At 46.3% G+C, this 17534-nt stretch overlaps 1 protein-coding gene across 2 annotated transcripts; it reads right to left on the bottom strand.

The window, feature by feature from the left end:
• Positions 1-11437: 11437 nt before the first annotated feature.
• Positions 11438-12406, bottom strand: OLIG3 (oligodendrocyte transcription factor 3). Of its 2 annotated transcripts, XM_042446349.1 has the most exons (2): positions 12173-12406; positions 11438-12115 (listed from the first exon to the last, which is right to left on the bottom strand). In XM_042446349.1, exons 1-2 carry the CDS (start codon positions 12332-12334, stop codon positions 11438-11440), a joined length of 840 nt encoding a protein of 279 aa, XP_042302283.1. In that variant the 5' UTR covers positions 12335-12406. The 2 variants fall into 2 exon arrangements, with proteins under 2 accessions (XP_042302283.1, XP_042302282.1); XM_042446348.1 differs by having other exon boundaries at positions 11438-12406.
• Between the last annotated feature and the right edge of the window lie 5128 nt (positions 12407-17534).

The raw sequence follows: 17534 nt of genomic DNA, 5'->3' as shown, positions 1-17534 counted from the left end.
GTCATAATAAAGGCAACAAGGATGGCCTGGTTCATATTGTGAGTGGATTTTTCAGTGTTTTGTCAGAGATACATAAGGATTCAAAAAGCAATGCATTGAACATGAAGAGGGGGGGAAATGTACAATGCAGAATAAGGGGGAAAAGTAGACTCATATTTTGTTGGTAATCAAAGTCACTTTTTCACAAGGCTTCCAGTGCAATCATGGATGTCTTTGCAGAACTAAGAACCATGAACTTCAATGGGGCTTAAATTGGTAGTGACTAAAACCTCAGTGGGAAGGATCCAGATTTCTTCAGAATAGATTCACAGGGGTCAATGGGATATAGGTTAACAATTAATTTAAAGACGTTGATATCAATAGATCTACTCTGAGTATAACTAAAACTAGCACCAACCCCAGGAATGTGTAGGATTTACAGCCCCAATGAACAGACTGCAGTTTTAAACAGGATAAATACAAAATCTACAAAAATTATCCCTGTCTGAAGTTGTTCAAGATACTTTCCACAATTCTTGTTTCCTAGGCAAAACTACACACTTCTTATAAAATAAAATAAAATAAAAACATGAACAAACAGAGCACAAATTCAGGAAATAAATATTTTATTTTGCAGGTGATAAAATAAAGAAATGAAATTTATTTTGCGGCTGATAAAACTTTTATTTGGCAAGTGTTTACTTTTTTAAAAAAAAAAATCCCGGCTTGCTTTGACTTCATGGTTCTTGAAAAAAGTTGCCAACTGCGCTCTGGTGCCACAGCAAAATAATTAGATAGCACTGAGTCAGAGCAGTTAAAGTGGAATCAAAACTGATTATTGCTGCAGTGTGGATGCAGCTTTATTAATAATGGATTATTACTCTTTCTAGGTTTAATTTCTTTTTAGTGTTAACTGCTTTTAAGATTGGGATGAGGAATGGGGTTTTGCATTTTAAGCATCTTTCTTTTAACTGTATTTTGCTATTTTTACTGTTGTAATCCTCTTGGATTCCTTGAGATTAAGCACAATATAAATAAATTATATTATTATTATATCATTAAACGTCAGTAGGTGTTAGATCCCATGCAGTTTTAAAGAAGGAGTATTTCTCCCATGTAAAGTCGAAGGCTTTCATGGCTGGCATCCATCTTTTTGGGTTTTGTTTGGGGGGGGGGCATGTGGCATGTTTGAAAAGAGTTTCTTTTTGACGTTTGTTTCCCAGCATCTGTGGCTGGCATCTTCAAGAGAAACTTGCCTGGAAAGGATATACCTAATAATATACCCAACTCCTTTCCAGGCAAGCATCTCTGAAGATGCCAGCCACAGATGCTGGCGAACAAAACGTCAAAAGAAACTCTCTCAAACATGGCCACATAGCCGCCCCACCCCCCGAAAAACTCCAAAAAATATTTCTCCCTTCCCCTCCCTTTTTTGTGCCTGTGGGTTTCCCTCGCTTGAATACAAAGGAAAGGGGACTAAATGTGTTTTTCCCTATATAAAAAGGAGCTGGTAGGCTAAAATACCCTCAGGCAGCAGATCCCATCTGATCTTGGCAACCAAGCAGGGTCAGTCCTGGTTAGCATTGAATGGCTGTAGGCTGAGTAGGCTATTTCAGAGGCAGGAATTGTAAAACCATATTTTGAGTAGTCCTTGCCTAAGAAATTCATGAGGTCGCTTTGAATTCAGGGGGCGCAACACGAAACAATATACTACCCAGATCTGCTTGAAACCTCTTTGCAGACTAGCATAATTGATATTGGTTAAATTTAATGGTTGTGTTACATTTAATATGTTGTGTTATATAACTGTGCTAATTACAAGCTAGAAAGGAAAAATACTCCTTTTTTCATTCTTAATTTTTTTAATGTCTAAATTTTTCCCCTCATTGTTTTTAAAGCATTCTTTTCTAAAGTCAGAATGGCTTAAAACAGGGGTAGGCAACCTTTTTGAGCCGGGGGCCGCGTTGCGTCCCTCAGACAACTGGGGGCCGAAGCCAAAAAATAAATAATTAAATAATTTTTTAAAAAATAAATACTGTATATAATAAACCAGGACAAATGTAGGACAAAATTTTTCAAATGGAAGACACTTTTTTAAAAAACATGGAGGACATGTGAAAAAATTTGCTGATTTTTAAAACATGTTAATATAAATGCATGTTTTTGCAGGCTTCTAGAACAATTGCCCCCCAAAGCCCCGGCGGCAATCGGCGGCAGGACCGGCTGGGGCCGGTCCCAAGGCCTCGCGCCGCATCCGGCCCGCGGGCCGCAGGTTGCCTACCCCGGGCTTAAAAACCTAGGAATAGAATTCAAAGGCATAGCCATGTTAGTCTTTAGAATCGTAAGTAGATAGTAAGTAGATATAGAATAGTAATCTTGCAGCACTTTTGAGACTAACTGAAAAAGAAGTTGGCATCATGGGCTTTCGTAGGCTAATACAATGGAAGTGATCTGAAGAGTAGACGGAAGTCATGCTGCCAACTTTCTTCTTTCAGTTAGTCCCAAGGTGCTACAAGATCTCTCTACGTTACTGATTCCACAGCCTAACAAGGTTATATCTTTGAATGCTTTCTTTCAGCTAGTCAAAGGTGCTACAAGATCTGTTTACATAATGGGGTTAGTCACAACAGAGTGGAACCACTGAAACGATGTGGTTACTATGTGTTGACTCGCCATTCAACAACTGATCCCAAACTTGGTCCTCCACATGTTTTGGACTTCAACTCCCAGAAGCCCCAGCCAGATTGGCCGCAGTCCAGCAACAATAGGAACTAGGTCTATATGTTGTGAGAGCTGGTGTAGTGTAATGGTTTGAGCGTTGGACATCAATCAATCAGGCTCACATGGACTTCCCAGAGCGCCTCACGCAGCTGCTCCGAAATTGGGGAACAGTCTCCGGGAAGAGATCCCTCTCAATACCTCCTTGGAGCCATTTAAGAAGGCACTAAGACGGATCTCTACACCTGACCTTGTTAAGAAACACCTCCAGATCATTGTAGGAATCTACTGCATTTCCATTGATGATGAGTTAGTTCTAAGATTAACTGTATTATTTTATTGAGTATTTATAGTATTTATTATGGATGTAGAGTTTTAACTGGTGGTAGGTAATCCCACCTGATCCACCTGGGGAGAGTGGGAAAATATAAATAAAAATATTATTATTATATTAGAGAACAGGGTTCAAATCCCCTTCCAGACATGGAATGGAGGACCTTGGGCGAGTCACACCTCTCAGCCTCATGAAGGCAAAGGCAAACCCCCTCTGAACAAATCTTGCCCCAGGAAAACCCCATGAAGGTTCACTTTAGGGTCCATAAGTCGGAAACTACTTCAAGCACAACAATAACAGCAAACAACAGGAAACCTGGAAGTGGGGCAGTGTTTCTACATATAAGAGGGAAGGGAGAAACATAATATTGACAATTCTGGACCTATGGGTCAAAGGTATGTGTGTGTGTTGTGTGTGTGTGTGTATAGAAACTTGGCATGTTTCTAGGAATATAAATGTACGTCTATGTAGTTTTATTGCTATAACGCCCTTATTTCCCGTTTACTAAGAGCACACCTTACCATTGAGAGAATCTCTCTCTTTTCTCTTTGTTCTTCTATGGAGAAGCATGCTGAAGGAAACTTCTTAAGAGGCATGTAGTCAACTTTTTCCACCTCATTTTCTTTGCAACGTGAAGTTAGGCCTGCACTTCATACACATGATTTTTGTATGTAAAGTGTGTTTATTTCAACTGGAGGCTGCTTATTGGGGACATTAAAAAAAATGGGGGCTGGGAGATAAAGGCTGTATCCACACTGGAGAAATAACCCGGTTGGCAGCGCTTGCCTGACTGAAGGCGATGGAATTCTGGAGTTTGGAGTTTGTTGTGGGGCATTACTCTGAAGATGCCAGTCCCAGTTGCTGGAGAAATGTCAGAATAAACTCTCTAAGAGATGGTCCCATAGCCTAAAAGTCCACCAAAAACTATTGCCCAGAAAACCTTGTGATAGGGTCAATTAAGGGCCTCTGAAACGGATGATCCAGCGTTTAATTGATCATCAATGTTTAGCAATGTACAAGTATTAATACTTTCTGTTTGGCGGCGGATCCCAGATTAAATGGCTGGTGGGGGGAAGCAGATTCATTCTCTTCTGGATCTTTTGTCTGGCTTTCATAGTAGGAGCAAGTAATAAGAGGGAGTGGGCAAAAGTTGGAGCGCTCTGTGCTTATGAGAAATCAAATAGCCCAGGTTTTGCGGTCCTTCGACGAGGTTCCTAGCCTGCTTTTCCCGCCAAAATAATAAAGTCGTTTTTGCAGATCCGCCGGACAGCATGCGATGCTTCAAAAACTGCCATGAATGTGGATGGGGAGAGGAGTTTCTCACTTCTTTGGGGAAAGTGTCAGTGCCCTTCCAAGGGGAGAGGCCCTAAAAACTCGCTTAATTGGATATGAGTTTTGTTTAAGACATGAAGCGCGGTTTGATAAAACCCGAAAGCGAAGAGAGCTTTAGAAAATGTCTAAAATGTGTGATGGATATTCCAAATATTTTCGTTTCCAATCCATCGCGAGGTGGTTCTCCATTGCTTGAATCCGTGTTTTTACACACACACACACACACACACACACAACCTTTTGGGGACAGGTCAGCCCTGGTTGGTACCTGGAGGGGAGACCGACAACGAATACCAGGTCTTTGGTGTTGTGGTGCTTCAAGTCGTTTCCGATTTACGGCGACCCTTTCAAGGGGGTTCCGAGGCTGAGAGTGTGTGACTTGGCCAAGGTCACCAGTGGTCTAATTCGGGCTGCATCCACACTGGAGAAAAAACCCGGTTTGGTACCGCTTAACTCTTTCTGACTCAAGGCTATGGTTCTGGGAGTTGGAGTTTATCGTGGGGCCCAGAGCAGAGCAGAGAGATGCCGAGAGAAAGAGAAGAGACGGAGATTTTGTTTTCGTGTTCTGAGCGTTCCTTCCATGTAGTTCCTTCAAAAGGCCCATGTCCCGCTTCTCTGGGGACAACCCTCCCAAGACCAGTTCCCAAATAATACAATAAAAGCAGCCGATCAAATAAAGGAATAAATCTTCTGGAATGAACTATGCCTCTTGGAGGAGAGAGATGGTTTTTTGCCGGAAAAAGCGCCAGTCTCTGCGGGGCTACTCAGAAGTAAAACCATTGAATTAACGGCCTTACCCAGTAAGTAGTGCAGAAGAGATAGATTAAAAAGCTTTCTGAAAAAACGGGTTCCCAGAGATTTTAATCTCTCGGGAAGAAAAGATAAGGCAGTTCTTTGGTATCAAAGGTCCAAAACACACTGCAGAAATAACCCATTTTAACTGGCTCAGTGCTAGGGAATCCGGGGATTTGTAGCTTATGGTGACACCAAGCTCTCTGACAGAGAAGACTAAATGTCTCACAAAACTGCAGTTCCCAGAATCCCTAGTATTGAACTAGAGCAGTTAAAGTGGGTCTCAACCCGAATATTTTGTGCGGTGTGTTTTGGACCCAGTTTACCTAAGTCGCCTCGGGTTTTGGTATGTTTATTTTTTGTTAGGGGAATAAGCAAGTGGCATCTGAGAAGATCTTTCCTGGACAGAACCCTCCCCAGTTAAGCGCTTTTGGTTATTGGGAGTAGTAGGGAATACTTTATATAATATTTAAGCCTCGCAAGAAAACCATTTTACATTTTCCCCACTGAAATCACTGGAAATCGAAAGCCTGCGTAGCGGTTTGGATGCTGGCCTCCGATCTGGAGAACAGTAAATCCCCATTCAACCATGCACTAGGAGACCTTGGGCAAGTCACACTCTCTTCAGCCCAGGGATGGCAATGGCCAAAACCCCTCGAACAAACCTTGCCAAGAAACCTTGTGAACTTCGGCGGGTCACCTTAAGTCAGAAATAAGTTGAAGACACACAACAACGACGACAAATTTCCTCTTGACAATTTTGCCTTTTGTGAACAATAAGCAAGAGAAAAATCTAAGTCTATGTTGCAAAATTTGGAGAAGAAGAACTGGTTTTGAATACAAAGATCATTGGTTTTCAAAGAAATCGTGGATTCAGTTCACTTTTTGTAGTTAGAAAACGCTTTTTCTTATCCCCAACTAAATATGGGTGAAAACATGCATCCGAAGAGGTAGGCTAAAGTCTAGGGAAAAACCATGCCCAGTTCTCCCTTTCAGCTCCAAAGTGCTACAAGATCCCTTTGCAGACTGGTTTTGCAACTAACACGGCTGGGTCTCTGGATTTTAAAGATGGATGAGAAAAGCAAGTAAGCTTTGGAGAACTCAGGTCTCCTCATCAAAGAAGAACTCTGACTTTTGGAACCTCAAGCTCTTTCTCTGCCTTTATTAAAATAAAGAATAAATCTGAAACATCGGATATCTTGTCGAAAATGCAATGCCTTTTATAGGCGAACCAGCAACGGGGAGCCCCCCCCTTCTCTTTAAAGTTTGTGTGTGTGAAGGTATGTGGGTATCAACTTCAGCCTCGCCTGAAAATCTAAGGAGGGTGATGGTAATATATATATGGATCACACACACACACAACACAACACACACAAGTACGACGTACACACACACACTTCAGGCGAGGCTGAAGTTTATTGTGTGGTGTGTGTGTACAGCCTTGCCTTGAAAATTTAAGGAGTGGATATACCACACACACATACACTTCAGGAGAGGCTGAAGTTGAGATACATACACAATCACACACAACTCAGATATAGATATATAGTATTCAGCTTCGCCTTGAAAATCTCAGGCTCTAAACTTCACATATGCAAACACACACATCTCAACTTCAGCCTCGCCTTGCAAATCTAAGGAGGTGGATGTAATAATATAGGGATCACACACACACACACACCACACTCAGATAAGATATAGATCTATAGATATTTCCGCCTCGCCTTGACAATCTAAGGATCTAAACTAATAGAACACACACACACACACAAACTATATAACTTCAGCCTCGCCTTGCAAACCAAGGAGGTGGATGTGTTTTTGTCCACCACTATTTACCCCTTAAATCGGGTTACAAGGGCTCTTGGACGATTTGGGGGCTCCGTTTCCATTCTGGGTGCTGTGCATTGTGGCGTCGCCCCTAGTCCAGTTTTTAACCCCTGCAAAGCAACCAAGATTCAAAGGCAAGCTCCTTTGGTCAAGAAGGCCGAAGTTCTCCGCAGGAGTTTGGGACCAGGAGCAGGAGGCCCCCGGGAATAGAGACGTTGACAGCGATGGGAACAATCAGTCGATATCAGAGCCTTTCCTTCCCTCCCTCCTCAGCCTTTCGGGTCCAGACAGTGCCTTTCTCCAAGATCCTATAAAGTATCAGTAAAAGACCAGTAGAGTACAATAACCTCCAAATCCACCAAACAGGGATACTTTTATGGGGCCAACCGAAATGCACCAAATACATGTTGCAAGCTTGGAAGCTGCAATGGCTTCTTCCCCAGGCAAAAATAATACGGAGGGGGAATGATGGGTGATAACAATAATAATAATATATATAAATAATAATAAAATAATAATAATAATAATAATATAATAATAAGAAAAAAGAAGAAGAAGAAGAAGAAGAAGAAGACAATGTTAGTCAAAGGCCTGGATTTTGTCAAGACGGTTATGTTTTTTCAAACTTTTTTTCTATGTTTTCAATCTATAATTTTATACTGTTTTAACGAAGTTGTTGCAATTGTTTTAAAAGTGTTTTTATGTTGTGGAGCCGCCTTAGGTCCCTTTTTGGGAGAAAGGCAGCACAAAAATGACATAAAGAAATAAAGAAATAAATATTCTTACCCCTCCATACCTTCTGAACTGAGAACAACAACACCGTGACAAAATCCAGGCCTATGACTAACATGGTATCTCATATAGATATAATATACACACACACACACACACACACACACACACAGGGATGCCTTTATGAAGCCAACCAAAATGCACAAAATACATGATGCAAGTTTTCGAATTTCCACTGATTTCTTCATCAGGCAAAGGTGTTAAAATTATACAGGAGATATATATATATATATATCTCCTATATATATATCCTGTATATATATCCTGTGTATGTGTGTGTGTGTACACATACACACACACACACACACAGAGTATATATATATATTTTCTCAGAGACCATGTTAGTCAGGCAAAGGTGTTAAAATTATACAGTGTGTGTGTGTGTGTGTGTGTGTGTGTGTGTGTGTATCTTTAACACCTTTGCCAGAGTAACGTGTTCTCTGAGAAATATAACCTGTATAATTTTAACACCTCATAAAGGAGCCCGTTTGGTGGGTTTTGGAGGTTATTGTACTTTTCTCCCAGCTCGCCCCCCATGTAGAAAACACAGTCAAAGAGGCAACCGTCATATTTTAGGATGCCAAAGAGAGACCAGGGTCTGAATCCCCTGGAAACCCACTGGGTGGCCTTTGGGGAAGTCACACTCTCTCAGCCTCAGAGGAAGGCAAAGGGACACCCCTCTCAGAGCAAACACTTGCCAAGCAGCCTCCAGGACAGGGTCGCCCTAAGTCGAAAAAGACTTGAAGGTATACAACGACAACGCCTCTACATTTCCTTCGGGACACAAAGAGCAAAGATTTATGGTCCCCCTTTGCTGGCCTGTCCCCTCCAGTGCGGCTATTGTGTGGCTGTTGCAATCGTTTTATGGCTGTTAGGATTTCCTTGGGAGAGATTTTCGGTCCTCTTTCAGAAGGAAACCAGACCCATGTGAAGCCGGAGGCTTTCATGGCCGGCATCCATAGTTTTTTGTGTGTTTTTCGGGGGGCTCTGTCACCATGTTCTAGAAGAGTTTATTCCTGACGTGTCTCTGAAGATGCCAGCCACAGTTGCTGGAGAAACGTCAGGAAGAAACTCTTGTAGAACATGGCCACAGAGCCCCCCGAAAAACCCACAAAAACCTATAAACCAGACTCACCTTTTCAAGGGATGCGGCGCAGAAAACAGAAAAAAAAGTCACTTTGGCAAATTCAGGCACTCCACCAAATGCATCTGAAGAAGTAGACTGGAGTCTACGAAAGGTCATGCTGACAACGTCTTACTCTCTTTCCGTTAGTCTTAAAGGAGTTGTAAAATCTCTCCTTATACTGATTATACAGACTAACACAGCTATATCTTTAATTTCTAATTTTGCTCACTATTAAACTCATCCCAGTGGAGTATTGATGCTTTTAAGATGCAGTTAAGTCTCCTTCTTTAGGAAATAAGAGGCCCCACTCATTTCAATGGGATTTAATTTCTAATTTGGATTCGAAGCCTCTTTCCTAAAGATAAGGCAGAGGACTGGGAGCAGATTTTTTCCGTATTTGCTGAAACCATAAAGGGAGGGTTAACGCGACTTCCCCAAATCAACCCTTTCCCTCAACTCTTCCCATGGTTTTATTTGAATTTCGGTGCGGCTTAATTTAGGCTGTGTCCGCACTGGAGAAATAATAATCCGGTTTGACACCGCTTTAACTGCCATAGCTCGAAGCTGTGGAATTCATAGGTGCCACAACAAAGTATGATGCCCAGAATTCCACAGCCTCTAACCACGGCAGTTAAAGCGGTGTCAAACCGGATTATTATTTCTCCAGTGCGGATGCAGCCTTCCAGTACTTTCAACCAACTGTCTCAAGGCCAGATTTGACCAGCTCCTTCCCAAATTGCTTTTCGTTGCTTTCACCCCGAACCCACTCCCTTTCTCCGCATTTGGGTTTATAATTTCGGCAGAAAGCGAAAATAAAAAGCAAGCAAGCAAACAAGAAAAGAGAGAAATCAAACCACGCGTTTCGTTGCCTGGCGTTGGTCGGGGTTTGTTTGCTTTTCCACCCCGCTGAATTATTATTATTTTTTTAATTGGAAACTTCCTCCAGAAACATTGGTTCCATAATAATAATAAATATATCGATAAGTTCTCAAGAATATATACAGTAATATAAAAAATAAAGAGACGCCGTCGTCCGCGTGCGGCCCGGAGAGATGGAGTTTCAAGCAAAGCGTTGGGAGGAAGAGGAAGGGGAAAGAGAGAGGCAACCGGGCAGGGTCCGATCCGGCTGCATCCACGCTGGAGAAATAACCCGGCTTGGCACCGCTTTAACTCTTGTCTGGCTCAAGGCTATGGAATTTGGGGGTGTTGGAGTTTGTTGTGGCTCCATAGCCTTCGAGGAAAGCCATGTTATTGTGGCCTTAGAGGAAAGATTTCACTTCCCCGAAGGAAAGCAAAAAGGCCTATTGGTTTCAATGGGATTCCTTCCAAGGAAGAGGGCAACAAAGGCTTCTGCCTTGAGGAAAGAACAAGTCCCGCCGCCCAGAAACATCTGCCCATTACATGGGGCTGGATCGGGTCTGCCGGTTGGAAACTCCCTTCACGTCGGAAATGCCTTGAGAGGCCACTGGGTCGGGACGGTTTCTGTACCTCGGACTTAAATAGAATGAGAAAAGGGAAGGGGAAAGGGATCGCGTATTTCTCTCTCCATGAGTGCAGCCACACTGCAGAAATAATCCCGTTTGACACCGCTTTAACTGCCATGGCTCAAGGCTATGGACTTCTGGGGCACCAGAGCAGACAAGCCACAACAAACAACAGTTCCCAGAATTCCATAGCATTGAGCAGTGGCAGTTAAAGCGGTATCGAACCGAATTATTTCTGCAGTGTAGCTACAGCGCCCCCTCTTCCGATTTTTAAGGATGTATTTACACTGAGGATGCCTGGGCACTGCAAAAATAATTCAGTTTGACACCACTTTGACTGCCATGGCTCAGTGCTATGGAATCTTGTGCTCTGGTGGCTCAATAAACTACAATTCCCAGGATTCCCTAGCACTGTGCCAGGACAGTCAAAGCAGTCTCAAGTTGGATTGTTTTTTGTGGGTTTTTCGGGCTAGGTGGCCATATTCTAGAGGAGTTCGTGCCTGACGTTTCGCCGGCATCTGGGGCTGGCATCTTCAGAGAAATCGAACTGGATTATTTCTGCAGCGTGTTTTGGACCGCGGTCGGAGAGCTTTGGTGCCACAACAAACTCACATTAAATAAAAACTAAACAAAACCCCAGTTCCCAAAATTCCAAAGCATTGAGCCACGGCAGTTAAAGCGAGGTCAAACCGGATTAGTTCTGCAATGTGGACGCAGCCTCAGTTTCCGTTTAATTCTTTTGAGTCAGGGATGTAGAGATCAAGGGGAATCTCTGAAAACCCCACTCCGCCTCATCCCACGAAAGAGATAAGGTCCTTCAACAACAGAGAGGAAGACATATTTGTTGGAGGGGGGGATATCCTATCTCTGGAGGAGGGAGAGAGGGGGAGAAGAAGTTGAGGAGGGGGAGGAAGAGGAAGAGGAGGAAGAGGAAGAGAAGCAGCATGCAGGCGACGCCGGGGGCTGGTCTTTTGGGCTCCCTGGTGCTGCTGGGCGGCGAAGGGACCCTGGAGGGCATCCCATCGGTCCTGAGTGCGAGTCCGAGCCGCCTCACTTGAGCAAGTCCTTGGCTTCCGAGGCAGCGAGGCGGGCGAGGCTGGCGGCGGTGTTGGAGGAGAGGGCGGCCAGGTGGGGCGGCGGGGGCAGCTGGCAGAGGCTGCAGGGGCAGGGCAGGCCGGCCCAGTGCGGGAAGGGAGCCCCGCCGGAGCCCCCCGGGAGGGCCGAGGGGGCGGGGGCGGCGGGGGCGGCGGGGCTCTTGAGGAGGGCGTGCGGCGGGGCGCGGAGGGCGAAGGGGGCGGCGGCGGCAGTGGCGGGGCTGGCCAGGGCCGGGTGGAGCGGGTGGAGGGCAGCCGCCGGGTGGGGGCCCTGGGCGCCTCCTCCTCCGCCGCCGCCGCAGTGGAAGGCGGAGTGGTGGTGTCCGGCGCCGTAGACCTCCCCGACCAGGCGCTTCATCTCCTCGAGGGAGCTGGTCAGCATGAGGATGTAGTTGCGGGCCAGGAGGAGGGTGGCGATCTTGGAGAGCTTGCGGACGGAGGGCCCGTGGGCGTAGGGCATCACCTCCCGCAGGCCGTCCATGGCCAGGTTCAGGTCGTGCATCCGCTTCCGCTCCCGGCCGTTGATCTTCAGCCGCAGCTGCTGCAGGTCCTGCTCCGACAGCTGCTTCTTCAGCTTGTACTTGGCCCCTTCGGCCGAGGAAGAGGAAGAAGAGGAGGAAGAAGAGGAGGAGCCCTTGGACGGGTGGCGGGCCTCCGAGGAAGAGGAGGCGGCAGCGGCGGCGGCGGAGGCTCCCTTCTGCCCTCCCTCGCCCTGAGTGGAGGAGACCGAGGAGTGGTGGCGGTGGTGGTGTGGATGATGGTGGTGATGGTGGTGGTGGTCCCTCAGGTAGAGCTCCTCCATGTCCGGCGAGGAGGCTCTGCTGCTGGAGACCGAGCTCGAGTCCGAATGCATCCTCCGGGGCAAAGCAGGCAGGGAGCTCCACAGCCCCCCGTCCAGCCCGGGGCAAGGGATCAGGAGGAGCGGAGCCCCAGAGGGAGGTCCTCCGTCCAGCCCGCTCCTTCTCTCTCTCTCTCTCTCTCTCTCTCTCTCTCGGCGTCGGTGGGGCTGAGATGCGCTCCCGCTTGGTGGAAGCGGCGCCTCCGCAGGCCAGGGGCTTTTATAGAGGATCCAAGGCAGGGAGGCCAGAGACAAAAGCAGCCCCCTCCCCTCCCTCCCTCCCCTCCCCTCCCCTCTAGGAAGGGAAGGAAAAGGGGGCTTGTCAGGAGGAGGAGAAAGAGGAGGACGGGCTTTCCAGGCTCTTCCGACGGCCCCCTCCAGCCAGGACCCTTGTCACCTGCAGGACCCTTCCTCGGAGCCTCCGGAGCCAAAGAGATCCAGGACCCGCCCCCGCCCCCGTGATTGACAGAGCCCCCCGCCTTCTTCTTCGACGGGGGCGGAGGCCTTGCATAGGGGCAACTAGGAGAAGGTCGAGGAGGGAGGGAGGGAGGATGAGCAGAGGCCCTCCTTTCTCCAGGACACGTCCTCCATGGCATCCTTCTCTCCAGGAGGGCATCCAAAAGGGACTAAGAGGCATGGCTTTTTAGGAGCTCTGAGGTCGTCCTGTCCTCCATTTGGAAGGTGAGGACGAAGCCTGAAGTGACATTTGTAGGAGGGTTTGGGGTCCTACCCTCCATTGTGCTTGAACGGTGGCTTTCCTCCTCTCGGCGGTGGCGGGACCTCCTCCTCTGCGGCCAGGACACCCGGCTCCCCCCGCGAAGGACTCCGGCGCCTGGTTGCTCCTCCTGCTGCTGCTCCTTCGGTGTCCCTGGTGGGCCTCGGTGGAAGGGCAGTGGGGCTGGGAGGGAGGGAGGGAGGGGGAGGCCAGAGGGACGGGGGGGGGCTTCCAGATCCAGAGGCCGAGAGGGGACCTCAGGGCTGGAAGGGGCTGGCGCCATCCTCACTGGTCTTAAGGAGAACCTCCCTCTGAAACCTGGCCTGGTGGGAGGCAGGGGGGACCAGGGGCACTCCTTGTGGTGCAGGACCTGTCCTCCATCTCAACCTTCTGCCCAGGAGGAATTCCCAAACGCCCCAGGACTGTTGTTGTTGTTGTTGTTGTTGTTGTTGTTGTCCACCCTCGAGTCGACCTCGGTCCATGGCGACCCTCTAGATGAGAGATCTCCAAGACTCCCTCTGCGCCACTGCTCCGCTCAGGTCCTGCAAATTCATGCCCATGACCTCCTTAATAGAGACCATCCATCTTGCATGTGGCCTTCCTCTCTTTCTGCTTCCCTCCACCTTTCCGAGCATTATTGGGTTTTTCCCAGTGAGTCGTGCCTCCTCTCGATGTGGCCAAAGTAGCCTCAGATTTGCTCTGGGACCCCTTGGTTTGACTTCTTGGCTGTCCAGTAATCTCAGCACTCTAAAAAGAAGTATGAATTTATAACGACAGGAGTGTTTTGAGTTTTTATTCTCTGTCCAGGATAGAATTCCAAAATGCCCTCCGCAAGAAGCACTAATGTATACTTCTACGATTATACAGTATATATTTTTTAGCTTTGACAGCTTTAGCGTGTCCTGTATTTTTCTGGAAGGTCCTCCATTTGGCGGTGAGGCCGCGCCTTGTCCTCCTGGGTGTAATGCACCAGCCAAACTCTTAGCCCTCCCTGGCCAGGCCTGTGACAACGAAAGGGGCCCCACTCCTGGGAAAGAGGGGTCCTCCAGGGCCCCTTCCGAGACCCAGCTGGCCACTTGGTCCCCCTTTCAAGCCCCGGCCCTTCGACGGAGCTGGGTCGCCCAGAAGCCTGAAACCCAACTTAGATGTGCGCGGAAGGAAAGGGATTCCTCTCACTATGGTCGCCCAGGTTTCCCGTGTCTTTGGTCATTTGAATTGCAGCTTTGGTCATTTGAATTGACATCCTCTCATACCAATGCTATATATACAGTACGTCTGTCTCTGGCATCTGGTGAAGTAGATTGATGCCTACTAAAAGCTCGTGCTGCCAATTTCTTTCTTTCAGCGAGTCTCAAAGGGGCTACAAGATCTCTCTAAATAAAATAATAATAATAATAATAATAATAATAATAATAATAATAATACCAAATATATTTGAGGACGTAGACTGAAGTCTAGGAAATCTCATGCTGCCAATTTCTTTCGTTTCTTACTGACCTTTGCCTAGTCTTTTATTAAGTGCCATCGCTGCGACTTTCTTTTTGTTGTTGTTTCGGAAGGGGGGAAGGCTCCCTCTGAACTGAACGGAGAGGTTTTGATTTAAATAGATTGTGTAGCTCCTTTATCCCTAGGACCGCTTTCAGATCCAAACGTGCCTCGATTAAATTGCTAAGGGAAGATCGGACTGTCAGGAGGACTTTGGGGTGAATGCCTTGCATTTACATTCTTTACAAGGTAGGCAGCTTTCCCCTTAAAAACCCTCCTTTTCGAAATACCTGCTGCGCCTCTTCTCGGGCTCCTTTCCCGTTTTGCAATGCCAAAATCCGCCGCGCTTTCCAAAACTGTTCCTGTTCTCCTGACCTACGCCAGGTTGCTTAAAGCGATCAGATTATGAGATAGACTGATAAATTTACAGATCGATGAAAGACGAATTCTCCCCCCTTCTACAAATCTATACTTTTTGAGGGGGCTGGTGGGTTATTTTGGAAACCATCCGTTTCCATTCAGTCCGTCTCTACTGCTCCTTGGGTCTTTGATTTCTTTAGTCATTTCCGACGGAGTTAACGAAGATTTTAGACGCGTTTGTCGGGAAAGAAAAGAGAAAGATTTACTTCCATTGTAAACAGTGTTAGGATCCTTCTGGCAGGTTTTCGAACCCTCTCTGCCTCCCCTTGAAGCGTTGATTTTAAAAGGCATGTGGATGATACAAATGTATATGATATTTTATTATACTTATTTATTATGTTATACCTTACCTTTCCCCTAAAATAAAGAAATCAAGGTGATGACGTTTTGGTTTATTGGACACTTACCTGGATGTAAATCCCGTGGTTTATTTCTGAGTGGAGCTATCTGGGATGGCAATGTTTTATGCAAGGGCGCGTTCTACCAGTTCCTCCCTCGTAAATTCAATTAGTTCCTTGAGAACTAAAGTTCCAGGTAACTTTCAGGCCGGACTACGATTCTTGGGGGGGGGGGGATGGATAATGTTGGACAGTGAAAAATGGGTCCCCTTTCCTTCTTTTGTGGGCATTACTTTCTTTGGACTGAGTAAACAATGTGCTGTGGGGAATGCAAACCCCGTGTGTGTGTGTGTGTGTGTGTGTGTGTGAAATCAGAGAGTGAGAATAAATAACTAAGCGGAGTGATGGTGTCGAGGAAGCAGCCACATGCTCCCAGAGGACCCTAACCAGAACAGAAGCGGCTATATTCCCAATTTATCCATTGAAGATGTTCCCTTTACCCAGCAGCTCAGGACCTGGTCCTAAAGAGGACAGTCCCACTGAGGTCAAGAAGACCACTCCAAAGCCATCTCCTCTTTCTAAGGAGCAAGGCTCCTTGGACACTGTGGCAACCCAGCTTTACACACACACACACACACAATAACTCCATTCTCTGAAGATGTCAGCCACAGATGCTGGTGAAACGTCAGGAATAAACTCTTCTAGAACAGGGCCGCATAGCCCGAAAACCCCACAAAAAACTACAACTTCATCATGTTTCGTAGGAATTACTCCCAGCTCCGCATTAATGGAGAGCTACCATTCATTTCCATGCAGTCTCTGTCTATGATCTGTATGGATGGATGCTTGAGGAAGCATTCACAGTAATTCAGGTGTAGTATGAGATGTATGAGCCAGCGTAGTGTCGTGCTCTGAGCATTGGACTCTAGAGACCACGATTCGAATCCCGACTCGGCCATATCATGCCTTTGAGCAAGCCACACTCTCTCAGCCTCAGGAGAAGGCAATGCGAAACCTCTTCTGATCTAATCTTGCCAAGAAAACCCCACGATAGGGTCGCCTTAGTGTCGCCATTAAGTCGGAAACGATTTGAAGGCACACGACAAGAACAACAACAAACCATTCTGTCCGAGCGACAGTGTGGCCTAGTGGTTTAAGAGTGTCTTGACTCTAGTCGGTTCACTCTAATATGAACTGAGGACAATAATTTATTACAACTAATCTGGACCAAATGCAGGGCTATGACTAACCTCGTCAAAAAAATTTTTTCCTGTACCATTTTTAGCAACGTAGGTCCAAAACACACTGTAGAAATAATCCAGTTTGAGACCGCTTTAACTGCCCTGGCTCAATACTAGGGAATTCTGGGGACTGTAGTTTTGTAAGATATTCAGTCGTCTCTGTCAGAGAGTGCTATGAGGCCACAATAAACTACAATTCCCAGGATTTCCTAGCACTAAGCCGGGGAAGTTAAAGCAGCTTCAACCTGGATTATTTCTGCAGTGTGTTTTGGACCTTTGCATGATGAAGCTTCGAAAGCTTGCAGGATGCATAATGTGCATTTTGGGTTGGTCCAATAAAAGTATCGCTGCCTTGTGGATTTGAGATGATCCTATACTTTGCTATATGGTCAGCATGGCTACCTCTGGATATGTTCAAAGGGAAGGAGGTCGGTAAGCTGTGAGAGCCTGAGAGGTGTAGTGGCTTGAGAGTTGGACTCTGGAGAACAGGGTTCAAATCCCCTCCAGACATGGAAACCCTCTGGAAGGCAACAGCAAACCCTCTCTGAACAATGCTTGCCAAGAAAAACCCCGTGATAGATTCGCTTTAGGGTCTCCCTAAATCAAAACGAGTTGACGGCACAGAATAACAATTCTACCGACTTGCCCTCTGGTTGGTTTATTGGAACAAAAGGCTTGTTTTCCTCAGTTGTAGAGCTATGATCCCACTTTTAACTGACTTTGGGCTGGTATGGAATCTTGGGATTTGTAGGTTGCGGAGGCGTTCTGGAAAAGGGTTTCTTCCAATACCTGATGGTACTATAACTCCTCAGATACTACGGGTATCTATCAGTGGTACGGAAGTGTTATGACTGTGTAGAGTAAAAGAGATGGTGAAGTCAGTAGCCACGGCTTCATACTCAACCAAAGGCTGAAAGTACAACAAATTTGAGGGCATAGTGGCAGTGCAGGCCACTGTGAGAGTAAATAATAATAATAATAATAATAATAATAATAATAATAATAATAATAATAAT

Source organism: Sceloporus undulatus, chromosome 1 (assembly GCF_019175285.1).
Source record: "Sceloporus undulatus isolate JIND9_A2432 ecotype Alabama chromosome 1, SceUnd_v1.1, whole genome shotgun sequence".
Taxonomy (NCBI): domain Eukaryota; kingdom Metazoa; phylum Chordata; class Lepidosauria; order Squamata; family Phrynosomatidae; genus Sceloporus; species Sceloporus undulatus.
Note: the sequence above shows the minus strand (reverse complement) of the source record. Positions and strands in the feature narration are given on the sequence as shown.

Bases quoted from the DNA above. Each gene is read 5' to 3' on its own strand.
- OLIG3 (XM_042446348.1), bottom strand. From the start codon at position 12,334: ATGCATTCGGACTCGAGCTCGGTCTCCAGCAGCAGAGCCTCCTCGCCG.